Genomic DNA, 24,844 nt, shown 5'->3' with positions numbered 1-24,844 from the left:
CTTCAGGCCAGCAGAGACAGTGAGGCGTTAGCCCAGTTCACAAAGCATGAAGGCTGAGCTGGGTTGGGCTGTGTGAATGCATGTGGTCAGGCCCCTGGGCCAAGTCAGAGTGGAGGACCTGGGGCCCGGGGTTGGCTGGAGCAGCGTGAAATTAGGCCAGGTAGTGCAGAGTAGTATCAGTAGGGCACAGGGAGACTGCTCTGGAGGCATCTGTATCATTCCTGTTCCATTAGAGAACTTGCACTGCCCCCTCCTCTCCATACACCATAGCCCACCCGCCTCCGCTACCACCCCACCCCCTCCACACTGCTGCCTCTCCCCAAGGGCTGGTGGAGTTACAGAAGGATGGTACTGCTCCTCTTTGGCATGATTTCCACAGGAAGGGACTGTTTCCATTGGTACCTACTAGCCAACTGCTATCCCCTGAGAATAGAGCACTGGCCGTGGTCCAGGTGGGAAGAATCTGTTAGACTTGCCGTGTGTTCCAGGGCTGGATTCCATCTCAGTCAGCTGATGTCAGCCCCTGGCAGACTGCCTGTGCTCCAGGAGTGGGGCAGGGGTAAAGCACGACGTCCCATCGGAGAGGCCTGGCGCTGCTCTGCTAGTTGCTCCAGGACCCAGAGGCAGGGGCTGGAGGAGAACGCTCTCATTCCAGAAGGTGCTGGATGGGTGCTCTCTGCGGCTGCCAAGCCCACAAAGAGGAGACATTACTGAAACCCTCGGGTTGCAGGTGAGCAATCCCACCATTCAGAATCCTCAACAACCAGCCAGTGAGCACAGGGCAGGGTGGAGAACAAGAGGAGAGAGACCCTTACTGTAGCAACATCGACAGCTGTGGTGTCTCCCCTCACGACAGCGCTGTCAGGGCCTCTGGTGACAGGGGCTTCCCCTAATGGGGCCCTGGCCTCTGGCAACAGGAGCTTCCCCCCACACAGAAGTGCTGCCCAATGTCCCTTTTGCCCTAAACCTCTGATGCTGCAGTACCTGCCATCTCCTGCTCAACAACTCGCACTCTCTCCTGAGCATGTCTGTTTCCTGCAGCAGCCGAGTGCTGGTAATGCTCCATTGCTTCTGTGAAGTTCTGTTGTACTCCAAGGCCCTTCTCATAGCAAACACCAACATGGTACCTGCTTTGGGAATCCTAGATGTAATATACACACAGCAGTCAGGGAGGAGGGGAGTCTAGACTATTTCAATTCAATGGATATGACATACGTCTTTGGCAAATACAAAAAGAAAAACATTCACAATCTAAAAACAACACCAACACCCATATAACACAATAACATGTCAATCAGAACTTAAAAAAACCTCTCTTCTTCAAGATAATGCTAACTAAAAACGTTATCTTCTGAGATGGTAATAAAAATGATTTATTGTACAAAAGAGGTAAAATCCAGCGTGCTTTCAAAAGCTGGAAAATTCTACAGTCCAAAAGATAATGAGGTAAATCTTCCAACACTCCAGATTTACTTGGGCAAAAAGACAGACATAAAGGGATTTTTCCATATTTATCTTTAAGGACAGCAGTTTCCATGGTGTGAGATCTTTACTGAGTATAGGAAGGCCAAAGCACAACTGGAGCTGAAGCTAGCAGGGGATGTGAAGGGTAACAAGAAGGGTTTCTACAGGTATGTTAGCAACAAGCAGAAGGTCAGGGAAAGCGTGGGACCCTTACTGAGTGGGGGAGGCAACCTAGTGACACATGATGTGGAAAAAGCTGAAGTACTCAATGCTTTTTTTGCCTCAGTCTTCACAGACAAGGTTAGCTCCCAGACTGCTGCACTGGGCAACACAGTACTGGGAGGAGGTGAGCATCCCTCAGTAGTGAAAGAACAGGTTAAGGACTATTTAGAAAAGCTGGACATGCACAAGTCCATGGATCCAGATCTAACGCATCCAAGGGTGCTGAGGGAGTTGGCTGATGTGATGGCAGAGCCACTGGCCATTATTTTTGAAAATTCGTGGCGATCTGGGGAGGTCCCGGACGATTTGAAAAAGGCAAATATAGTGCCCAAATTTAAAAAAGGGAAGAAAGAGAACCTGGGGAACTACAGACTCACTTCAGTCCCTGGCAAAATCATGGAGCAGGTCCTCAAGGAATCCATTTTGAAGTACTTGGAGGAGAGGAAGGTGATCAGGAACAGTCAACATGGATTCACCAAGGGCAAGTCATGCCTGACCAACCTGATTGCCTTCTATGATGAGATAACTGACTCTGTGGATATGGGGAAATCGATGGAAATGGATGTGATATATCTAGACTTTAGCAAAGCTTTTGATACAGTCTCCCACAGTATTCTTGCCAGCAAGTTAAAAAAGTATGGATTGGATGAACAGACTGTAAGGTGCATAGAAAGCTGGCTAGATTGTCGGGCTCAACGGGTAGTGATCAACGGCACAATGTCTAGTTGGCAGCTGGTATCAAGCCAAGTGCCCCAGGGGTTGGTCTTGGGGCCGGTTTTGCAACATCTTTATTAATGATCTGGAGGATGGGATAGATTGCGCCCTCAGCAAGTTCGTAGATGACACTAAGCTGCAGGGAGAGGTAGATACACTGGAGGGTAGGGATAGGGTCCAGAATGACCCAGACAAATTGGAGGACTGGGCCAAAAGAAATCTGATGAGGTTCAATAAGGACAAGTGCACTTAGGAAGGAAGCATCCCATGCACTGCTACAGGCTGGGGACCGACTAGCTAAGCAGTAGTTCTGCAGGAAAGGACCTGGGGATTACAGTGGACGAGAAGCTGGATATGAGTCAGCAGTGTGCCCATGTTGCCAAGAAGGCCAATAGAATATTGGGCTGTATTAGTAGCAGCATTACCAGCAGATCGAGGAAAGTGATTATTCCCCTCTATTCGACACTGATGAGGCCCATACCTGGAGTATTGCGTCCAGTTTTGGTCCCCCCACTACAGAAGGGATGTGGACAAATTGGAGAGAGTCCAGCGGAGGGCAACAAAAATTATTAGGGGGCTGTGGTACATGACTTACGAGGAGAGGCTGAGGGAACTGGGGTTATTTAGTCTGCAGAAGAGAAGAGTGAGGGGGGATTTGACAGCAGCCTTCAACTACCTGAAGGGGGACTCCAAACAGGATGGCTCTAGACTGTTTTCAGTGGTAGCAGATGACAGAACAAAGAGCAATGGTCTCAAGTTGCAGTGGGGAAGGTCTAGGCTGGATATTAGGAAACACTATTTCACTAGGAGGGTGATGAAGCACTGGAATGGGTTACCTAGGGAGGTGGTGGAATTTCCATCCTTAGAGGTTTTTAAGGCCTGACTTGACAAAGCCATGGCTGAGATAATTTAGTTGGTGTTGGTCCTGCTTTGAGCAGGGGATTGGACTAGATGACCTCCTGAGGTCTCTTCCAACCCTAATAGTCTATGATTCTATATGAATTATGTAAATGAGGATTTGATAATTCATTCAAATATGGTTAAAAAGCAGTGACTGTCTTCAAAATAGAAAACCAAAAGGCAAACTAAGAATCATGACTCATACTAGATCATCTTATTGGGTAATATCTGTCACTCTCTTGTTGAGCATATACTCTCCCAAATCCATCTACCCACCCATCCATATATGATTATGTTGATTAAAAGATATCAACAATAACTGAGTGTGACAGGGTGGACACGCTCATCCCAGGAAAGGAGCAGTAAAGAGGCCCTCCAAACGGGCTAGAGGGACAGCGCAGGAAGCAGCCAATGAGAGATGCTGCAGGGAGCAGCTAATCGGGGCCCAGGAGTGCCATATAAAAGGAGCTGCAGAGCCAGAGACAGGCACTTCCTTGCTGGAGCTAGATGAATGCAGATGGCACTCCTGGCTGGCCAAAGGGAACTGCAGTACCACAGACAGCTCAGTGCTGGCAGGGACCTGGGGAGCAAGGAAGAACATTGGCTGGCTGCTGGGCCTGAATATAAAAGAGCCCTGAGCTAAGGGTGAAGCTTTTGTAAAGGCTGGGGCCATGGCGAAGTGGCCCAGGGAACTGAAACCAACATAGTTAAAGGGCCATGGCAATGCGTGGTTGCTATTCTTAGGGTCTCTAGGCTGGGACCTGGAGTAATGGGTGGGCCCAGGTCCCTCTGCTCCCGATAGGCCACTGGGAAACTGGCCTACAATCAGACAATGAGAAACCACCAGAAGAGGAACTGAACTACTTAGTGGCCCGGCTGGAGAGCTGGGGCCAAAGTAGACCAAGAGGGTGAAACCATTGCCTTCAGGGAGGAAGCCCTGGGGGTATGGCCCAATACCAGGGCTGGGACTGGTTTAAAGACTGCAGACACACCCAACCAGAAGGGGCGCTTGTGAGAGGTGGGTGCCACGCTATTACAGTGAGTAATAGAAAACCCCAACCTAGCTATAATAAATTGGAAGATCTTATACCATGGAAATATGGAGGAACAAAGATAGGGCTATCTATAATCTGGATGAGTACAGACCTTCAACCAAAATTTCAGAAAAGCAATATAAGATCTACTACAGGATCAGACTACATGAAAGATGATCTGACAAGCTTTAATAAACACAGGAGAGTCCAAGTCTTGAGACTTCTCTTTGCTCCTCTATCATTCACCCAGGCTCTCCTAGACTGTTACTTACAGTCTTTTACTTACTCCTCTGAGGATCTCTTGAGAAAGACTTTCTATCCGACACCTCCACAGTCTGTTCCTTTTACCAACCCTTGCTAAATAATTTGATTCCTCCCCCCAACTTCTAGGCCTATGCTGAAGGAACAAACCAAACACTTGGCTCAAGCAAACATTCTGATTGCACAGGGAAGCACACAGAAATTGGGATACTAGAGCTAACGGGGCACGTGCAGCCCTATGTATGCCCCCTTGTCCATAAGCAGAGCAATCATTAATGCACGGTCACACACAAAGGGTGCTTGTCCCACAGGACACCTTGCCTCCTGCACAGAGGACACACTGAATTGTGTGGATTTACAAAGTCCTGTAAAGCTGTAGAGACTGGCACACAGCTCTGACTCAGCAGCCACAGCTCCCCATTGGCGACCTAAGCACTATAGCTTACCTGCCAGCCACACAATGGACAACCACACTATTGCTCAGTCAAGCCTTGTCATAAATATAAAGGGAAGGGTAACAACCTTTATGTAGGCACTAACATAAAATCCCTCCTGGCCAGATGTACTGAATCACTTTACCTGTAAGGGGTTAAGAAGCTCAGATAACCTGGTTGGCACCTGATCAAAAGGACCAATAAGGAAAGAAGATACTTTCAAATCTGGGGTGGAAGGGGGGGTTTGTTTGTGCCCTCTTTGTGGTTCCCTCTCTTGACAGAGAGAGAGAGACCAAGCAGGTAAAACATCTGCTAAAAACATACCGGAAATGATCCATCTAAAATTATAAAAATTGTAAGTAAGGGCAAGGAAATACATTAGATTATCTTTTCTTTTACCTTGCGAATTTTCCCTATGCTAAGAGGTATTTTCATTCCTGTTTTGTAACTGGGAAGCAGAGTCAGAGGGGAATCCTCTGTGTTTTAAATCTTTTTATTTACCCTGTAAAGTTACCTTCCATCCTGATTTTGCAGGTGTGATTCTCTTACTTTTTTTTTTTTTTTTAAACAAATAAAATTCTTCTTTTAAGGGAAAAAAAAGTGTCCTTTTAAAAAAAAAAAAATCTCCCTGGTTTTCAAGCAGCCAAAAAAAGAAAAAGAAAAGAAAAGAAAAAAAGTGTTCTTTTAAAATCCTGAGGTCTATGCTTCTGGTTCAAAATGATCCCACCTCTCCACCATGTCAGGGTTCCCTCCACACTCTGAGGTACAGATGTGGGGACCCGCATGAAAGACCCCCTAAGCTTACTTCTACCAGCTTAGGTTAAAAACTTCCTTAAGGCACAAATCCTTCCCTTGTCCTTGGACGGTATTGCTGCTGCCACCAAGTGATTTAGACAAAAATTCAGGAAAAGGGTCACTTGGAGTCCCTATTCCCATAAAATATTCCCCCAAACCCCTTCACCCCCTTTCCTGGGGAGGCTTGAGAGTAATATACTAACCATTTGGTTACAATGTGAACACAGACCAAACCCCCTGGTTTTTAGGACACTGAAAATCAATCAGATTCTTAAAAGAAGAATTTTATTTGTAAAAAAAAAAAAAGTAAGAGAATCACACCTGCAAAATCAGGATAGAAGGTAACTTTACAGGGAAAATAAAAAGATTTAAAACACAGAGGATTCCCCTCGGACGCCCATCCCAGAGATCTAGAACGAAGAGAGGGGACCTAGAGATGGGCCCTGCAGAGACGGGCTGGAAAAAGAAGAACTCCTTAGTACTGAGAGTTGTGTAAGAAGGGACATGACAGAGACCTACAGAAGAACCAGTGTGCTAGAGATGATCCCTGGAGCTCTGTTTATCCTCTCCTAATGCAAGAACAAAGGGCTATTTACTGGGTATGTCTATGCTGCAACTGAACACCTATGGCCGGCCTGGGTCAGCTGACTTGGATTCGCAGGGCTCAGGCTATGGGGCTGTTCAATTGCAGTGTAGACATTCGGGCTCGGGCTGGAGCCTAGGCTTGGGATTCCGCAATGAGGAAAGGGCTGTCACCCACAGGGTGAGATGGGAGAGGCTCCAGCTGTGAGCTCAGGCTGTCAGCCCCAGGGTGATGGGGCTCCAGCTGTGCGTGCCCCATACTGCCCCACTTTAGTGCATGGAAGTGCTCCTGGTGAGGACGGACACCACCGACAGAAGGAGTACATGTGGGCATGAACCACTGCTTTAATTATTGTGGATGTTGTAGTGTAGACATGTCTAGAAACACTGTTTTTTTATAGTTCATTCCAACAATTGGTAACACACCCTACTGCCGGCTAACCCTTAACTGCCCACTTCATTTTAAGTGGTCTCCTACAGCATGTATGAACAACTTACACTTAACCATCTGTACCATCTTGTATTTAGCATGGACACTCTGGTTACCTTTTCCTTATTGGAGGAAAAGCTCTGTGATGCTCAAAAGCTGGTCCCTTCTACCGACAGAAGTTAGTCCAATAAAAGATATTGCCTCACCCACCTCATCTCTCTAATATCCTGGGACCAACACAGCTACAACAACACTGCAAACATTTAGAGAGAATCTCACTTCCAGCAATCCTGGCTCCTGGACTTTGAGCCCAATTGAGAAGGCCCAGCAAGCCCACGACCAGAGCAATTATCGCCTTCTATTGGCAGAGAAAGCACTTACCCCATTCTTCACCGCCAGCCACAGGTATTTCAGAGCCCTCTGTTTTGCAGACTGCAGCCCTTTCATGTAGAGCACCCCAAGGTAGGCCTGTGCCTGCAGCAAAACCACATAACACAAATCACTAGGGATCATCTGTCTTTATTATAGATCATGCCCATCACCATGGTATATGTTGCCTAGTGACTCTCTCCCTGTGGGATGTCAAACAATCGTCTCCGGTGCCACAGGCAAGATGTTCACCAGTAGACTGGAGAGGAAAACATCCTACCTGCTGCACAGCCCCCGGAAGGGGAAGGGGCTGTCCCGAGAGGATAAACCTGGACCTCTGTCATGGCAAAAGTGGGGAAGCCACAAGTGTATAAAAAAAAAGGCAAAAGGCTCCGAAGCAGGGTGCTTGGAGGTAAATAGCCTTTACTTTGCAATAAAACCACTGCACTAACACCCATGTTACTCTCTTATACTCCACAGCCCTGGGCAAACAGAGCCACATGTGCGCATGAACATGGAGGAGTCCTGACCACGAGCTATTACCCCAAGCCCTACAGACTGTCACTTATACAGTAGCTGTGCGTGTTTGAACACTGCCAGCATGGAGTGCTCCACACAACGCACAAGCTCTGAACTTTCTGGGAAGCAGTGTCTCTGAGGCTGGCGTACACCATTCCTATATCTTGTTATGTCCTCCCTATCCAAAGATACATATGAGGGAGCAGAGCCCCAAATGCCACTAGGTGCCTGCCACAGAATCACCACTTTGGTAAAACTCCAAACTAGTAGAAAAGGAGGGAAGGGAGCATAGATCCATGCAGATGAGTCATGTCAGAGAACCACAATTCCTGGGTAAGTAACTGTTCTTACTTCAAGCATAGCCTGCAGGAATCCCTCCTTCTGGGGATTAGCCAGGCTCCAACAAGGCGAGGTTTAGGAGTCTCAGTTGAGAGTTAAGACTGCAGGTTGGTTTAGGTCCTAGAGGCTAAATCTGGTGAGCTTGGCCAGGGGCGTGTGTGGCTGGAACTCCAGACCTTGCATGTCTCAGAAGTGGAGGCATTTTGAAAGCATGCAGTCTGGTGGCATGTTCTCTAACTCTTTCTAGTACTGGGATCCCAGCTACTTCTTAGCAAGAGAGCAAAATGTAATCTCCTTGGAAGGATTCTGTGTGGAACTTTACTGACCCCTTGTACTACCTCATGTGCTACAATAATTAAGTGATTTATGAAACTCCTTAATCCTGTTCAGATAGTTGGTATGTCTGCACTAGCAACTGTACATGGGTACATGCAAGTGGGGTTGTGCCATAACCCCATGGTCCACACCTAAACTGGACAATCATGCCTGAAGGCGAGTAAAAGGCAAGTATAAAGCTAGCACTATTGAGGGGTGTGGGTAAGTACACACTGGAGGCTGTTGCATAGCTCCATACGAGTGCCAATTTGCAGTATGGATGGGGTAAAAGTCCTCCACCCCCATTCCCACAGTGCACTGAACTCTTTTCTTCCTGACCCTTATCCAATCTATAAAGGTCCTGGTCCCCCCATTTTCACCAGTAGTAGTGAGCTGCACTGACCACATCAGAACAGCTTCCCGGTGCACTCTTTACAGATCAATACAGGTGAAAATGGATCCTGCTCCAAGAGCAGCCACTTGGTCCAATGACCACACCTGGTTGTCAATCAACGTGTGATCGTAGTACATCATCTTCCACAATGTCGCCAGGAGTGGCAGGAACATGCACCTGTACCAGGAAATGTCATGGAAGTAGGAGAGGAGGGCATTCAGCCTAGTGCCTGGAACGTATCAAGCTCTTGAGTTCAAATGCAAAAGGGCTAAAGACTCGAACAGTCACCCCAGGAGGGTTCACTGTACATGCCTCTTCTATAAGGAGATTGACTGGATGCTGCCATGGGCTCCCAGTACAGAGTCTGGAGTGGCTCACAATCCTCTCTCCAATCTCCCCAGCCTCATTGTCTGTCAGGATGCTAGTAAGCGCAAGTGCAAGGAAGCAGCAGGGACCACGGAGGATGCCCTGGAAGACCCAGCACACGAGGAGCATGTTGTTCTGCGCCCTACCTGGATGAGTCACTTAAGAAAGCCCCCGCAATCAACCCGAAGATGACCCTGCATGGTGGCAGGAACAAGAACCCCAGGCTGGTAAGGTACAGCAGCCCTCCACCCTCTTCACGAATCTCCCCTCTCACTCCACTGCTGCAATCCTGATTTTAAGATCAAAGGCATTTGCAGTACTGTGCACTGACTTTTTCTCCATGGATACTATGCCATGCATTACTATGTCTGCAAGTTTTAACTGTCATGCTGAAATCATGGCAATGTCATGCCCTGGCCTCTCACAAAAAACTTCCAACTTTCTCTCCTCCATCCAGGCCCCCCCTCCCACTCCAACCTGACAGTTATCAATCAATGATTTTACTCATTTCTGATAAACCACTATTATGCATTTGGCTAAAAGTATTTCTTAAAAAGAGATTATTAAGAAAAAACATTGCCCCTGTGTCTGTGTGTTTCTCAGCCAGTGGTCAGGTTGCAATGGTCCCAGGGTTGAGCAGACGGGGGGATGGGAGTGGGTGGGTTACACAGCTCCTGACTGGGGAAGGGAAAGTTGTAGAAAACTTATAGTTGGTTGTCTAAAGTTAGTCACAGCTGTCTTTTGTCCCCTGGAAGATTACAGTTTCAGTGCTTCTCCCACCCCACTGATCTTACTGCCCCTTTACAAGTAGGAGCAGAACAGAGCTGGGGAGTTAGGTTCAAGAAAGAAGGGGACAGAACAGTCGTAGAAAACTTTTGTTGTCTGTAGAAAAGTTAGTCACAGCAGTCCTTTCTTCTTTGACAGATTACAATTTTTTTACCATCCCTGGAGTCTGGGTTCTCCCTGCACTAAACCACGCTGCACAAGCTGGGGGAAAAGGGAACAGGAGAAGGATATGGTCTGGCGGTTGGTAAACACAGTGCAGGGTCCCTTTGCAGTGGAGAAGTGAGGGGCTTGTAGTGCTTCTCAAACTGTGACTCAAGACCATGAGTACCAACCTCAGGGAAGACTGTTAAGAAAAAGGGCACAAACCCCAAATTGGTTATGAGTTCTATACTTAGATTTTACCACTCAAGTGTGAACTCCTCAAGCACTATAGCCTTAACATGGAGTTACAGACAGTCCCCTTGAGTACTCTGATCTATCTTGCCACCCAGAGCCTTTGTGACAGATGGTCCCTTACACCAAAGATCACGGCAATATTCAGGTTATATCCAGTCCCAAAGGACCAGTCACTTACCCTGGTGTCACGGAGTCACAGGGCGATGCTCTGGAACTACTCCATACGAAGCCAGTATGGTCAGGACTCTGGGGGAGAATGCCTCCTCTCTCTGAGCATACTGTTTCCAGGGCAAGAAGCTTACACAGCTTCGACCTTCCTGGGTCTGACCTCGGAGCATTCAGCATCCCCTTTTCACACCGTGTGCTTCCCACAGCAAGTCCACACAGGCAGGGCTCCTGGGGAAGCCAGAGGGCCCTGCACCCCAACTCCACAGTCAGACATGAGTCTCAGCCAGCATAAAACGAAAGTTTATTTGTTGACAGGAACACAGCATAGAACAGAGCTTGCTCTTACAGACATCAGTGACTTTCAGCCAAGGGATTTCCCCTCTTCCAGTGCCCCCACGCAGACTGCCAGCCTCCAGCCACCCGACCTCCAACATCCCCTTGATGACCCTCCTCCTTCTCTTTGTCTCACTTCCTGGGCCAAAGGTGTCACCTGGTTGCACCCCACCTCCTGGGTCTCAGGTTACATAAGTAAAAATAGCTGGGCAGTCTCACCTGCCCTGAGGGCCTCTGCAAAATCACACACCCAACTCCCACCAACTAAGTATTGGTGCAGTACACTAGGAAACTAAGGTAAGCACAGTATTAGTATAGGACAGTAAGACTCACATGCAACATAACAAGATGAATAAAACCCCACTTCATCACATCTGTCCCCCCTCCAAGACTGAACTGAGCGGGGCCACTTTAGCCAGTGGCCCGGGGAAGTTCCGGCCCCCCTCTCCAGGACAAAGCATCGGCTATAACACTGGCACTCCCCTTAACGTGGACCACCTCCATGTCATAATCCTGAAGCTGAAGACTCCACCTCAGGAGTTTGGCATTGGCCCCTTTCATCTGGTGTAGCCATGTCAGGGGGAATGGTCGGTGTACATGGTGAAGCACTGCCCAAATAGATATGGCTGCAGCTTTTTAAGGGTCCATACCATCGCCAGACATTCCTTTTCTATGGCTGCATAGTTCTGCTCCCGGGGCTGCAGCTTCTTGCTCAGGTACACAATGGGGTGTCTTTCCCCCTTTCCGTCAACCTGCATTAGCACTGTACCCAGCCCTGTGTCTGAGGTGTCGGTGAACACCATAGTCTGGGTTTACTAGCACCGGGCCCTTGTTCAGAGCCTCCTTCAGAGGACAGAGAGCCCTCTGGCACTGCTCGGTCCAGACCACCTTATCTGGCTTACCCTTCTTACATAGCTCAGTGATGGGGGCGGCTATGGAGCTAAAGTGGGGCATGAACCTCTGGTAGTAGCCTGCTATCCCAATGAAAGCCTGGACCTGCTTCTCAGTCTGGGGAGCGGGCCAATCTCTGATCACCTTCACCTTGGCTGGCTCTGGCTTTAGGCAGCCGCTCCCTACTTTGTGACCCAGGCATAACACCTCTGACATCTCAACCTTGCACTTCCCAGCTTTTATAGTCAGACCTGCATCCCGGAGCCGGTCCGCCACTTGTTTAACCTAGGACACATGGTCCTCCCAGGTCTGGCTAAAAACGCAGATATCACCAATATACGCCAGGGCAAAATTCTCCATCCCCTTGAGTAACTGGTCCACCAGGCGCTGGAAGGTGGCACGTGTCCCCTTTAGGCCGAAAGGTAGGACCAAGAACTCGTATAACCTCAGAGGGGTGATAAAAGCAGATTTCAGCCGGGCATCCGGATCCAAAGGTACTTGCCAGTAGACCTTGGTGAGATCCATAGTAGTGAGATAACGAGCCCCCCTGCAGCTTGTCTAGAAGCTCATCAGGCCTAGGCATGGGGTAGGCATCGAACTTGGTGATGGCATTAAGCCTCCAGTAATCTACACAAAACCGGATTGACGCGTCCTTCTTGGGGATCAACATCATGGGAGAGGCCCAAGGGCTGGAAGGTAGCTGGGCAGTCTCACCTGCCCTGAGGGCCTCAGCAAAATCACACACCCAATTCCCACCAGCTAAGTATTGATGCAGTACACTGGGAAACTAATGTACGCACAGTATTAGTATAGGACAGTAAGACTCACATGCAACATAACAAGATGAATAAAACCCCACTTAATCACATCTGTCCCTCCCTCCAAGACTGAGCTCAGTGGGGCCAGCATGTCCTTCTCCTCTCTCTCCAGGTTCTGGGCTGTTTTCTCAGTGACCCAGAGCGGGGAGCACCTTACAGAAGGGTAGGCTCCTGTCTCCATCTGGTGGACAGCCTGGTTAGTGAGCCCAGGCCGGTTGGAGAACAGCTGCTGGTAGGAACCCAGCACTTCTCGGATCTCAGCCTGCTGGACAGGGGTTGGCTGGTCTGAGAGGGGAATTGATTCTGGTGAAGCGCCAGTCCGTCTCAGGGAATAGATCCACGAGGGGGTCATCTCCCTGCTCCTGTCACTGGGCACACATGGCCAGTACCAAATTTTCCCTGTCAAAGTATGACTTCATCATGTTGACATGGACACCCGGTGGCTGTGAGCCCGGTTAGACAGTTCCACTGCATAGTTCACCTCACTCAGCTGTTTGATGACCTTAAATTCTCCCCGGCCAAGTCCATGAGCTCAGCGAGCTTTTCTCAGAAACTCAGTCCATACTCCACCACTGATTCTCCATTGGGGAAGGCCTTCCCCTCCCATTCATCCCTCTTCAAGTCCAGAGGTCCCCTCACTTTCCTCCCATATAGCAACTCAAAAGGAGAGAACCCGGTTGATTCCTGGAGCACTTCCTGGTTCACGAACAGCAGGTGGCGTAAATACTTGTCCCAGTCCTGTGGGTGCTGGTTCATAAAGGTTTTCAGCATCATCTTTAGGGTCCCATTGAACCTCTCCACCAGCCCGTTGGACTGAGGGTGATATGCTGAGGCCCAGGTATGTCAGACTCCACATTTCTCCCACAAGCACCAGAGCAGAGCTGACATGAAATTGGAGCTCTGGTCTGTAAGGACCTCCTTGGGGAACCCAACTCTGCTGAAAACGGTCAGCAGTGCGTCTGCCACAGTGTCTGCCTCGATAGAGGACAAGGCCACCACATCGGGATAGCGAGTAGCGAAATCTATCACCACCAGCATGTATTTTTTCCCTGTCCGAGTTGCCTTGCTGAGGGGTCCCACTACGTCTACGGTCACCTTCTGGAAAGGCTCTTCTATGATGGGCAGGGGCTTAAAAGCTGCTTCCCCCTTGTCCCGGGCGTTCTCCACCCTCTGGCAGGGGTCGCAGAACCTAAGTACTGCTGGACAGCATCAAAGACCCCAGGCCAGTAAAAGTTCTGTAGCAGCCTCTGCCTTGTGCGCTGGATTCCCTGGTGTTCTGAGAGAGGGAAATCGTAGGCCAGGTACAGTAGCCTGTGGCAGTACTTCTGGGGCACCACCAGCTGCCTCCTGATCCCCACGGAACCAGCCCATTCCTGGTATGGGAATCCCTTCTTCCATAGGAATCTCTCCCAGCAGCCTTCCCCCAGGGATTTAGCTGTGCTGCGGCCAGCAAGTTCCCTCAGCTTCTCTAAGGAGGGATCCTTCCGCAGCTCAGCTTGGAATTCAGCGGATGGGGAAGGGATGGGGACCTGCTCCCTCTCAGTGGCTGGGTCCAAGGCCCAGTCCTGTCCCCAGTGACTCCTTTCCCGCCGGGGTAGGGACCTGTGTCCCCAGCAGGGCACCACCCCCGGTGTCAGGGCAAAGTGCCCTTTGCTGGCTCTGGCTATGGGTGATGACTAGGGTGCTCTGGGGGCCGCCTGGCCAATTCACCAGGTCATCCCCCATCAGCACCTCATTTGGCAATTGATAGTGCACCCCCACATCTTTGGGCCCCTCCTTGGCCTCCCATTTCAGATGTACCCTCGCCACGGGTACCTTAAACGGGGGCCCACACGTGCCCGTCAGGGTTAGGTAGGTGTTTGGCACCACCTGGTCTGGGGCCACCACCTCGGGCCGGGCCAGCGTCACCTCAACGCAGGTGTCCCAGTACCCAGTGACCTGCTTCCCATCCACCTCCAGGGGAATGAGGCACTCGCTCCTCAGGGGCAACCCCACACCCACGGTGTAGACTGAGAACTTTGAATCCAGAGCACCAAGCCTCCCAGAGGAGCTGGCCTGGGAGACTCCTCCCACTTGGGCCATTGCTAAACTGCCAGCCCCTCCTGCCTGGGGAGCCAGTCCCTCCTCTGGTTGGGCTCCCACCCAGTTAACGCTTTGAGGGCTCGGTTTGCTCATCCTGTCCCTGAGCTTTTGGCACCAACACCATCTGTGGCCCTTCTGCCCACAGTAATTACACCTCAAGTCTGGTTGGTCAGCTCTGGTATTGGCTGTGCCTCTCGGGAGGGATTTATCCGAGACTCCCTTCAGGGAAGCCCCTGGGTGACCCCCCTTCTGCACTGATGTGGGCCTGTCCCCCTAGGATTCCATTCCATATCCCGACCTGCTGTCTACAAACTCGTCAGCTAGCAGCCCTGCGCAGCGCAGGTCCTTCAGCCTCTTGTCCACCAGCCACATCCTCAGGTCAGAGGAACAGAGTTCATATAGTCGCTCCAGCCCCATCAGTTCAATCATGTCCTCCTTGGTCTGTGCACTAGCCCCGTTCACCCACTTGCAGGTGTATTCCCCCATCAGCGTGACCAGTTCCAGATAGGTCATCTCCTGGGTCTTCTGCATACTCCGGAACCGTTTCCTGTATGTCTCAGGGGTCAGCTCAAACTTGTGCAGCAGGGCTTGTTTGAACAGTTCATAGTCCACTGCTTCCACCTCGTCCATCTGGCTGAACATCTCTATGGCTTTGGGACCCAGTAAGGGGGTGAGACGCCGAAACCTGTCTGCAGGGTCACCCTGGTGTACATTGCAGGCCTTCTCAAAAGTAGTGAGGAAGGCATCTATAACATCCCCTTCCTTAAACGGAGGCAGCACTTTTATATCAGTTTAGAATCATAGAATATCAGGGTTGGAAGGGACCCCAGAAGGTCATCTAGTCCAACCCCCTGCTCGAAGCAGGACCAATTCCCAGTTAAATCATCCCAGCTAGGGCTTTGTCAAGCCTGACCTTAAAAACCTCTAAGGAAAGAGATTCTACCACCTCCCTAGGTAACGCATTCCAGTGTTTCACCACCCTCTTAGTGAAAAAGTTTTTCCTAATATCCAATCTAAACCTCCCCCACTGCAACTTGAGACCATTACTCCTCGTTCTGTCATCTGCTACCATTGAGAACAGTCTAGAGCCATCCTCTTTGGAACCCCCTTTCAGGTAGTTGAAAGCAGCTATCAAATCCCCCCTCATTCTTCTCTTCTGCAGGCTAAACAATCCCAGCTCCCTCAGCCTCTCCTCATAACTCATGTGTTCCAGTCCCCTAATCATTTTTGTTGCCCTTCGCTGAACTCTCTCCAATTTATCCACATCCTTCTTGAAGTGTGGGGCCCAAAACTGGACACAGTACTCCAGATGAGGCCTCACCAATGTCGAATAGAGGGGAACGATCACGTCCCTCGATCTGCTCGCTATGCCCCTACTTATACATCCCAAAATGCCATTGGCCTTTTTGGCAACAAGGGCACACTGCTGACTCATATCCAGCTTCTCGTCCACTGTCACCCCTAGGTCCTTTTCCGCAGAACTGCTGCCTAGCCATTCGGTCCCTAGTCTGTAGCTGTGCATTGGGTTCTTCCGTCCTAAGTGCAGGACCCTGCGCTTATCCTTATTGAACCTCATCAGATTTCTTTTGGCCCAATCCTCCAATTTGTCTAGGTCCTTCTGTATCCTATCCCTCCCCTCCAGCGTATCTACCACTCCTCCCAGTTTAGTATCATCCGCAAATTTGCTGAGAGTGCAATCCACACCATCCTCCAGATCATTTATGAAGATATTGAACAAAACCGGCCCTAGGACCGACCCTTGGGGCACTCCACTTGATACCGGCTGCCAACTAGACATGGAGCCATTGATCACTACCCGTTGAGCCCGACAATCTAGCCAGCTTTCTACCCACCTTATAGTGCATTCATCCAGCCCATACTTCCTTAACTTGCTGACAAGAATACTGTGGGAGACCGTGTCAAAAGCTTTGCTAAAGTCAAGAAACAATACATCCACTGCTTTCCCTTCATCCACAGAACCAGTAATCTCATCAGAAAAGGCGATTAGATTAGTCAGGCATGACCTACCCTTGGTGAATCCATGCTGGCTGTTCCTGATCACTTTCCTCTCATGCAAGTGCTTCAGGATTGATTCTTTGAGGACCTGCTCCATGATTTTTCCAGGGACTGAGGTGAGGCTGACTGGCCTGTAGTTCCCAGAATCCTCCTTCTTCCCTTTTTTAAAGATTTAAATCAGTTTCCTGTGGGCTTAGCCACCCTGGGCCCATCCTCACTCACCACGGTAGGGGTCTCTCTGCTTCTCAGCTGCGCCACCGCCAGTTCATGCTGCCTCTGTCTCTCGTGGTCCTGCCGTTCCTTCTCACGGTCCTCCAGCTCTTTCAGTTTCAGTTCCATTTCCAACTCCAACCGGGAACTCAGTTGGGAAGATCAATCCTGGGGCTGCCTGGCTGCTTTCAGCCCCTCCTGCATCCCTGGTTGGGTCAGTGGCTGGGATGACCCCTGGGACTGCCTGGCTGCTCCCAGCCTCTCTCGCGGCCCCCGCTGGGTCAGGAACCAGCTCCTCAGAGCAATCATTCTCTTCCAACTGGGCAATCAGCTGTGCCTTGGTGAATCTTCCCATGTGCAGCCCTCTCTCTCTGCACAGCTCTACAATGTCCCTCTTAAGGAGATGGTTATAGGCCATCTCCATGCTATTCCCACATGGTCATGGACTCACAGGCCTGTGCTCTCTGAGCTCCCCACGATCCCTGGGAGAAACCCCTTCAGTGCGATAGCCCTTCTTGGGGGGCCACTCTCTCTCGGGGATTAAGCCGTAAGACTCTGCCTCCTGGAACTGCACCTCTCGGAGACTCCAGCATGCCCATCTCGTGCTAATCCCCTTTGTTTTACTGCTCCCCAGTCACTTACTGCAGGATGCTCTGTCCACGGGATGCAGTTTGATCCCACCACTGCCACCAGTTGTCACGGAGTCTCCGGGTGATGATCTGGAACTACTCCATACGAAACCAGTCAGGACTCTGGGGGAGCATGCCTCCTCTCTCTGAGCATACTGTCTCCAGGGCAAGAAGCTTACACAGCTTCGACCTTCCTGGGTCTGACCTTGGAGCATTCAGCATCCCCTTTGCACACCATGCGATTCCCACAGCGAGTCCACACAGGCGGGGCTCCTGGTGAAGCCAGAGGGCCGCGCACCCCAACTCCACAGTCAGACGTGACTCTCAGCCAGTATAAAACTGGAAGTTTATTCATTGACAGGAACACAGCGTAGAACAGAGCTTGTTATTACAGACATCAGTGACTTTCAGCCAAGTCCATCTTGGGAATCCGGGGTCAGACGCATTTATGTCCCAGTATGGAGGTGGTTCCTGAAAAAGTCGGAATGTTATAACTGTAGGTGAGAGGACATGGTAAAGTCTTGCCTGGTCGGTGGAAGGCTGAAATCCCAGCTGAGCTGAGCAAGAGTCCAGATTGTGTGGAGTGAAACAGGTAGTCCTGGATGAGGGGAAGAGAGGATCTGATGGAAACCCTCTTCCACCTCACAGAGCAGGGATTTCTGGTGAGACGCTCCTGCTCTCCAGCTAAACCTCTTGGACCTCTGCAGGACAACTACAGTCCCAGTGGGTCAAGCAGCATCTGGCTCAGACTCAGGGCAGGATGCAGAATCTGGCCCTACTCATGAGACAGCAGATCCAGGTTGGACAAAAGAATCCAGTGGCAGGTCCAGCAGGTTGGAAAAGTCCATACTGGGCAGAGAGCAGCATGTTGGCCCGGTCCACTGCCTGGCAACGAGGACTGCGGGCTGCCTGGTTTCAGTCCAGGAGGTGTGGTCTGCTAGAAACCCAGGGCTGTTTCTGCCCCAAGAGCAGAGCAGGCTGCAGGTGGCATTGTGTGCTCCCCACCCCAAGATCCGAGCACTGGTTAGTGAGTGTCTGAGCACTCCCTGCTGTGGGAACGTCTCAGGCAGCTCTCTGCCCAGAAAAGGTGAGACGCGGTGAGTTTGATGTGATGATGGACACTACCATCATGTGAGCTGAACCAGTTGAGACAAACGCTGACCTCTGGCAGTGAGACCTGCCCTTTGCCTTCTGGGGATCAGCAGGTTGCCTTTGTGCAGATCGCGGTCAGGGATCTCTGCTTGGCAGCTGAAAGGGGGATGTGTCCCTATTGGCAAGCTTCTTTTGGGCATGGAATATGAAAGGCTGCTGGTGTCAGAATCCACAGTACAGGACTAAGACCTTGACACCGCCTCCTGGATGCTTGGCATTGGGGAGGAGCCCTCTTGAGGGCCTGTTGACAGCTGGCTCCTCGTGCCTCTCTCCTTGTTTGAGCTTAGTAAAGGCCTAACCCAAGGGAAATCAATGATGACAGAAAAGGCACTGAGTGTGCATGTCCACCACAGGCCTAGCACTCTAATGGGAGTAGGGGGCTTGGACTTACCTGAACAAAGAGCTGTACACTGGAGTGGGGAAAGCTCACCACAAACTCTGACACACAGGAACCAAAACAACCTAGCATAGAGCCAAACACCAAGGCTTCTACAAGCCTAAAAATACAAGGGCAGGAACAAACCTTGGTGAGGCGGTGACACTAATGCGCCACTGCAACTAGCTGACACTGACATGCCCCGTATATGGGCGGGGTGGTGGTGGCAGGAGGAGCAAGGACACAGGCAGGGTTTCCCCCAACCCCATGGACACTGCCCTACAGAGATTCAGTGCTGTGCAGTGGGGGTTCCCTGGTGGCTCCATGCTACTCAAACACTCAGCCTTAGCAATAACTCATGTGCTGCAGACACTCACCTCCACTAGCCCTGCTGCAGCTGCCTGCTCCAGCAGAGCCACTGCCTTCTGCATGTCAGCCCCTTCAGTTTTGGGCCCATGGCATAAGAGGAACCTGGCATAGCGGTACTGGGCCATGGGGTGCCCATTGCTGCCTGCACGATGGTAATAGAGGGCTGCCTGGAAACAGAGAAACACCATCATGAGCGCCCAGAGGTATGCGTGCCAGGCTGCGTTGTCCCAGGCACCTTTGTGAGGAGGCTGCCACTCTCCAATACTTACCCAGCCTGGCAAGGACATCACAGCATGCATTTGCATCCAAACCCCCTTGCCGGTTCTCATCACAAGCTATGCATACTCACCCAGGCAGCCATTAGCAGAAATACCCTCCCTACCTGTGCAGCCTCCTAGAATCATAGAATATTAGGGTTGGAAGAGACCTCAGGAGGTCATCTAGTCCAATCCCCTGCTCAAAGCAGGACCAACACTAACTAAATCATCCCAGCCAGGGCTTTGTCAAGCCGGGCCTTAAAAACCTCTAAGGATGGAGATTCCACCACCTCTCTAGGTAACCCATTCCAGTGCTTCATCACCCTCCTAGTGAAATAGTGTTTCCTAATATCCAACCTAGACCTCCCACATTGCAACTTGAGACCACTGCTTCTTGTTCTATCACCTCCTTCACACTCAGCGCCCTGCAGATCCCAGACATGCACCAGAAACATGAGACTATTCAGGTGAGATCCTGCTTCCCAGGTATGATCATCAGGGAGAGAACTGACTATGAGAGACACGCAGCCTCTCCCCAAGTGTGCACCATCCCTCATGAACACCCCACCCCCAAGCATACACAGCACATGCCTGCACCACTGCCTCATCACACCCGTTCTGCTATCCAAATGCCATCACATTACAGTCCTGTGCTAGCTGCAGCAACTGCTCACATAGGAGAGTGAAAGTAGGGAAATGGGATAATTGGCAGCTGGGGACTGCACCCTCTTTTCCTAGCCACAACCCCGATTCCATAGGGGGTGGCATAGGGCTAGTTACACCAAAGACTCTTCTATGCCTTGGGACTGGCACAATGCCCAACTAAGATGGTTTTGCAGTTCCTTTGCACCAGCTGAGTGGCACAAAATAGCCACAGCAGGGGCAGTGCTACAACCAATGCTCCCTAGGTTCAAGATGTGCATCTCAGTGTACCCACACAAAGCTGCTGGGAGGTGGTTCAGGCAGGACATGGCTCCTGCACATGTGGTGGTGTTTTTCATATGTACCATATGGTAACAGTATTCTCCCAGCCACTACTAATGCTGCATACATAAGTGTATGGAACAGGGCCTGGGAAGGTCCATTTGAAAAGGACAGGGCTGCAAAGGAGCCCAGTCTCCTCCCATGAGGGGCAGTCCTCCCAAGGCACCCATGCCTTTTAAGCCTACACTGGCACACATGCAGCCTTAGCTTTACCATCTCCCGATGGGAAGGTGTTTGACTCTGCAGCCCTAACCTTCCCTCCTAGGAGTTTCCTGGCTGGAATAATTAACAGTTTCCATTTACATGTACAATACCTCCCACTAGAGTCCTGCAGCAGGACTGGAATCCTGTGGGTCCTGCAGGACCCGCTGCGATAATAGCAGGAGTGGGATAAAAATTCAAGGAACAATGTGGGAGCGAGTGAGAGTGAGTAATGCAGGGCAGGATGGGAGCAGGATTAAAAAACAGTCCTCCATCACCACAAACATAAACACCCCAGCCAGCAGTGGTTGCTCTCTGGCCCCCAGCTCTGAGGGAGAGCCCCCATTGCCAACCTATCTACGCCTGGAGATGGCGGAGCGTGGGGGCTTCCCATCCCCTTTGCATGACAACACAGTGGCTCTTCAGCCATTTGCATGGAGGGTTAGAGGTTTCTAATCCCTTTGCGTGGAGAAGGGAAGATGCTGGGGTTGCTCATCTCCTCGTAGGAGTGCATGAGGACTCTGACCCCTCTGTATCGGTGATTTGGGCTGGTTGGGCTGTCCTCATCGCATTGCATGGGGATCTAGGGAGTGGGTGGATGCTGGTGGGGAAACATCTGCTGAGCGCAGCACATCCAGCCATTGCAAGGACAGTTTTAGAGCCCTGCAGTGGGACTGGAATCCTGCGGGTCCTGCAGGATCCACTGCCACAATAGCAGGAGCGGGATAAAAATTAAGAAACAATGTGAGCGTCGGTGGGAGTGGGTATGGATCTGAACAGGAGTGGGATTAAAAAAATAGTCCTGCACAGGGCTCTACTACCTACCCCAGGACTTTTGAGGACCCCCACACACACCCAAGGGTTGCAGGGTGCCCCTGCGCTGACAGGCATTCATTGATGCACACAAGGGTATAGATGGGATCGATGCCTTGCTCCCTGAGGCAAGGGACCTTGGAGCAAAGTGTCTCACAGGCATTCCCTCTCCACCACTGCTCCTATTCATGCTGCTACTCAGCCTCCTGATAGTGCAAGTGTGTGTGTGAGGGGAGGGCTCTGCGTGCCACCAGGTACCTTTGCCAGGTCTTTCTCCGTGCCTCTGCCATGCTCGTAACAAAGGCCCACGTTGAACTGGGCTTTGCTGTAGCCCCGATCTGCTGCCAGCTTGAAGCAGGAATAGGCTGCCCTGTCGTGGCCATTATTCACACTCTCAATCCCTGGGGAGGGAACAGTGCATGTTCAGCAAAGCAGCACAAAGGCATCAGGCAGGACAGAATCATGGAGCTCATCGTGTCCCACCCATAGCAGCTTGCCTCACTGCACCCTGCAAAGTTTGTCAACTCTTGGCCCCACCCCACCTGAAGCCATGGAGTTTAGAAGTCGGGAGGGACCAATGACCCAGCCCTATGTTGGGGGAGAGGTTCTCTAGCCTCATCACCAGCCTCTCCAATGCTCCAGGCTCCCCGTCATTTTATTTCCCAGAGTTCATTGCAAAGCTGGGTGAATTCCAGTAAGAGGTGGCACAGAAGACTCTGCAAAGGCTGACAATGGTTGCAGGAACCCCACCCTCTGGACAGGTAATGGGGCCGTGACAACAGCCAACTCACACAAAGAACACCTGGGAACCATTACTAATGCTGCAGATTCCATAGACTACAACAGCAAGAGGCTTCCCAACATATTTGAGGTCCTCCAAAAAGGAGAGGGTGTGTGGGTGTCCCTGTCTCTATTCCTGCTATCTGCAGTTTAGGACATAATGAAGCCTGGTCCACATTACCAAGGATATTGAGTGCAATGGAAACGCTGACCCGGAACACCTGCTGCAGCTGGGTAGCTGCTTTCTCCAGGCGTTCCTGCTGTGCTGGCTTCCCCTGGAGAGTGGAAAATGACAGCCCCTAAGAAGGAAGAGAATTAGAGGAGTGTTAGCAAGCCCCCCAAATCTCATGACAGCTCCTGTCATGGCTGCCAGAGCACCTTCCCCACATTAGGGCCACAGTATACCAAACCAGGTTGTCATGGCGTTTGTGCTCTAAGACAGGGGTCTCCAAACTACGGCTGGCCCGCGGGCTGGATTCGGCCTGGGGCTTCCATTTGTCCGGCCCTCCAACCAACAGGGGAGAAGCGAACAGCTGAGTAGGCACGCAGAGCAGGCAGGGGAAGGGGCCGCCGGCAGCAGCTCACGCAGGGCAGCAGCACAGCTGAGCTGTGCAGAGGGTTGAGTGCCTCTGGGAGCCAGTGTCCCCCCCAAAAGGGGAGCCAACTTAGGGGAGAGTTGCTGCTGCAGCCAAGCAGGCACGGACCCCTGCCTTAGAATAAAAATACAAGCCAGATGCTTAATTACATCTCCAATAAATGGAGAAAAGAAAACGAAAATTAACAATTTCATAATGGTTAAATTTTAACTACAGCACTAATAGAACCAAACAGTCCCAACCAACAATGGGAACCTGGAGCTTCTCTTACCAAAGTACAGCCAAACTTTCAACCTTTTGTCATTTTCTTCAGCAGAGCAGGCACGCCTAGCAGGCACAGGGAGAAGGGAGCAGGCACGAGGCAGAGCAGACCCAAAAAGGGGACCCAACTTACAGTACCTGCATTGATTAACTTTTAAACCTGATTTAGAATTTAATGCAACACTGACACAGTAGAGTAGTGTTGTTTTTTTAACGATTTTGCGTACATTTTTGCATATATTTAATTTCTTTCACAGTCACTTTGGTCCGCGAAGCCCCTTCAAAAATCTAATATGGCCCTCGTCTCATAAAGTTTGGAGACCCCTGCTCTAAGAGGTGACAAAAACCTCCTCACCCAGTCCCATCAGGCTAGGGAGCTGTCTGAACACACCCACAATGCCACCCTGCTCAGTACCCTCAGGCCGGAGAGTCACATCGAAGTGCCCCCAACCCCAAACATGGTCCTCAGGCCAGGTAAGCCACCTCAACGCTCCCCTAGCCCACCCAAACAGCCCCTGCAAGCCAGAGGTTCCAGCTCAACATTCCCCGGGTCCCATGAGGGCTCCTCAGGCCAGGGGAGCCACATCAACGTTCCCCTAACATGGTGCCAGCTAGACCCTTCTCCAGCCCAGAGCAGACCCCTCAGGCCAGGGGAGTGCTGCGCCACCTCTTACTCAGCAGCAGCTCCATAGAATCAGGAGAGCCCTGAAAAGGCAGTCAGTAACCCTCCCACACAGAAATGCATAGAATCATAGAATATCAGGTTTGGAAGAGACCTCAGGAGGTCATCTAGTCCAACCCCCTGCTCAAAGCAGGACCAATCCCCAACTAAATCATCCCAGCCAGGGCTTTGTCAAGCCTGACCTTAAAAATATCTAAGGAAGGAGATTCCACCACCTCCCTAGGTAACACATTCCAGTGCTTCACCAACCTCCTAGTGAAAAAGTTTTTCCTAATATCCAACCTAAACCTTCCCCACTGCAACTTGAGACCATTACTCCTTGTTCTCTCATCTGCTACCACCGAGAACAGTCTAGATCCATCCTCTTTGGAACCCCCTTTCAGGTAGTTGAAAGCAGCTATTAAATCCCCCCTCTCTCTTCTCTTCCGCAGACTAAACAATCCCAGTTCCTTCAGTCCCTCCTCATAAATCATGTATTTCAGTCCCCTAATCATTTTTGTTGCCCTCCGCTGGACACTTTCCAATTTTTCCACATCCTTCTTGTAGTGTGAGGCCCAAAACTGGACACAGTACTCCAGATGAGGCCTCACAATGTTGAATAGAGGGGAACTATCATGTCCCTCGATCTGCTGGCAATGCCCCTACCCCTGCTCCTCCCGTTCCCAGGTCAGGTTCAGCAGCATAGGCAGCATCTCCCTTCAGCAAACATGGAGCAGCCCATCTCCTGGCACTCTAAATCATTCAAACTTAAATAGCCTGTCAGCTAAATAAATCAGCTCCCTCCTCCCCCATTGTCCTTGTTTTATGGCTTTTTCCTCACTTCCCTGCTAATTAGCAGCACCCCCTAATTTGCCTAGTCAGGAGAGGGAGGGAGCCAGGCTTGGAGTAATTGTTTCCTAGTATCTT

The 24,844-nt window shown here is 50.8% G+C and overlaps 1 protein-coding gene across 3 annotated transcripts in view; it reads right to left on the bottom strand.

Annotated features, from left to right (window-relative positions):
- The window catches only part of DELE1 (DAP3 binding cell death enhancer 1), a 44,091-nt gene that overhangs the window by 3,280 nt on the left and 15,967 nt on the right, over nucleotides 1-24,844 (bottom strand). The window contains exons 7-12 of one of the 3 annotated variants that reach the window (XM_084635736.1): nucleotides 22,581-22,698; nucleotides 21,878-22,020; nucleotides 19,373-19,531; nucleotides 7,218-7,310; nucleotides 985-1,141; nucleotides 477-682 (exon numbers count right to left, since the gene is read on the bottom strand). In XM_084635736.1, coding sequence (XP_084491862.1) covers nucleotides 507-682; nucleotides 985-1,141; nucleotides 7,218-7,310; nucleotides 19,373-19,531; nucleotides 21,878-22,020; nucleotides 22,581-22,698 — 846 coding nt within the window. In that variant the 3' untranslated portion in view covers nucleotides 477-506. Of the gene's footprint in view, nucleotides 1-476; nucleotides 683-984; nucleotides 1,142-7,217; nucleotides 7,311-16,662; nucleotides 17,939-19,372; nucleotides 19,532-21,877; nucleotides 22,021-22,580; nucleotides 22,699-24,844 lie in introns of those variants that run through there. The other 2 variants (XM_084635737.1, XM_084635738.1) reach the window with 2 other exon arrangements.

This window comes from Lepidochelys olivacea (assembly GCF_965140295.1).
Source record: "Lepidochelys olivacea isolate rLepOli2 genome assembly, chromosome: 8".
NCBI lineage: Eukaryota > Metazoa > Chordata > Testudines > Cheloniidae > Lepidochelys > Lepidochelys olivacea.
Note: the sequence above shows the minus strand (reverse complement) of the source record. Positions and strands in the feature narration are given on the sequence as shown.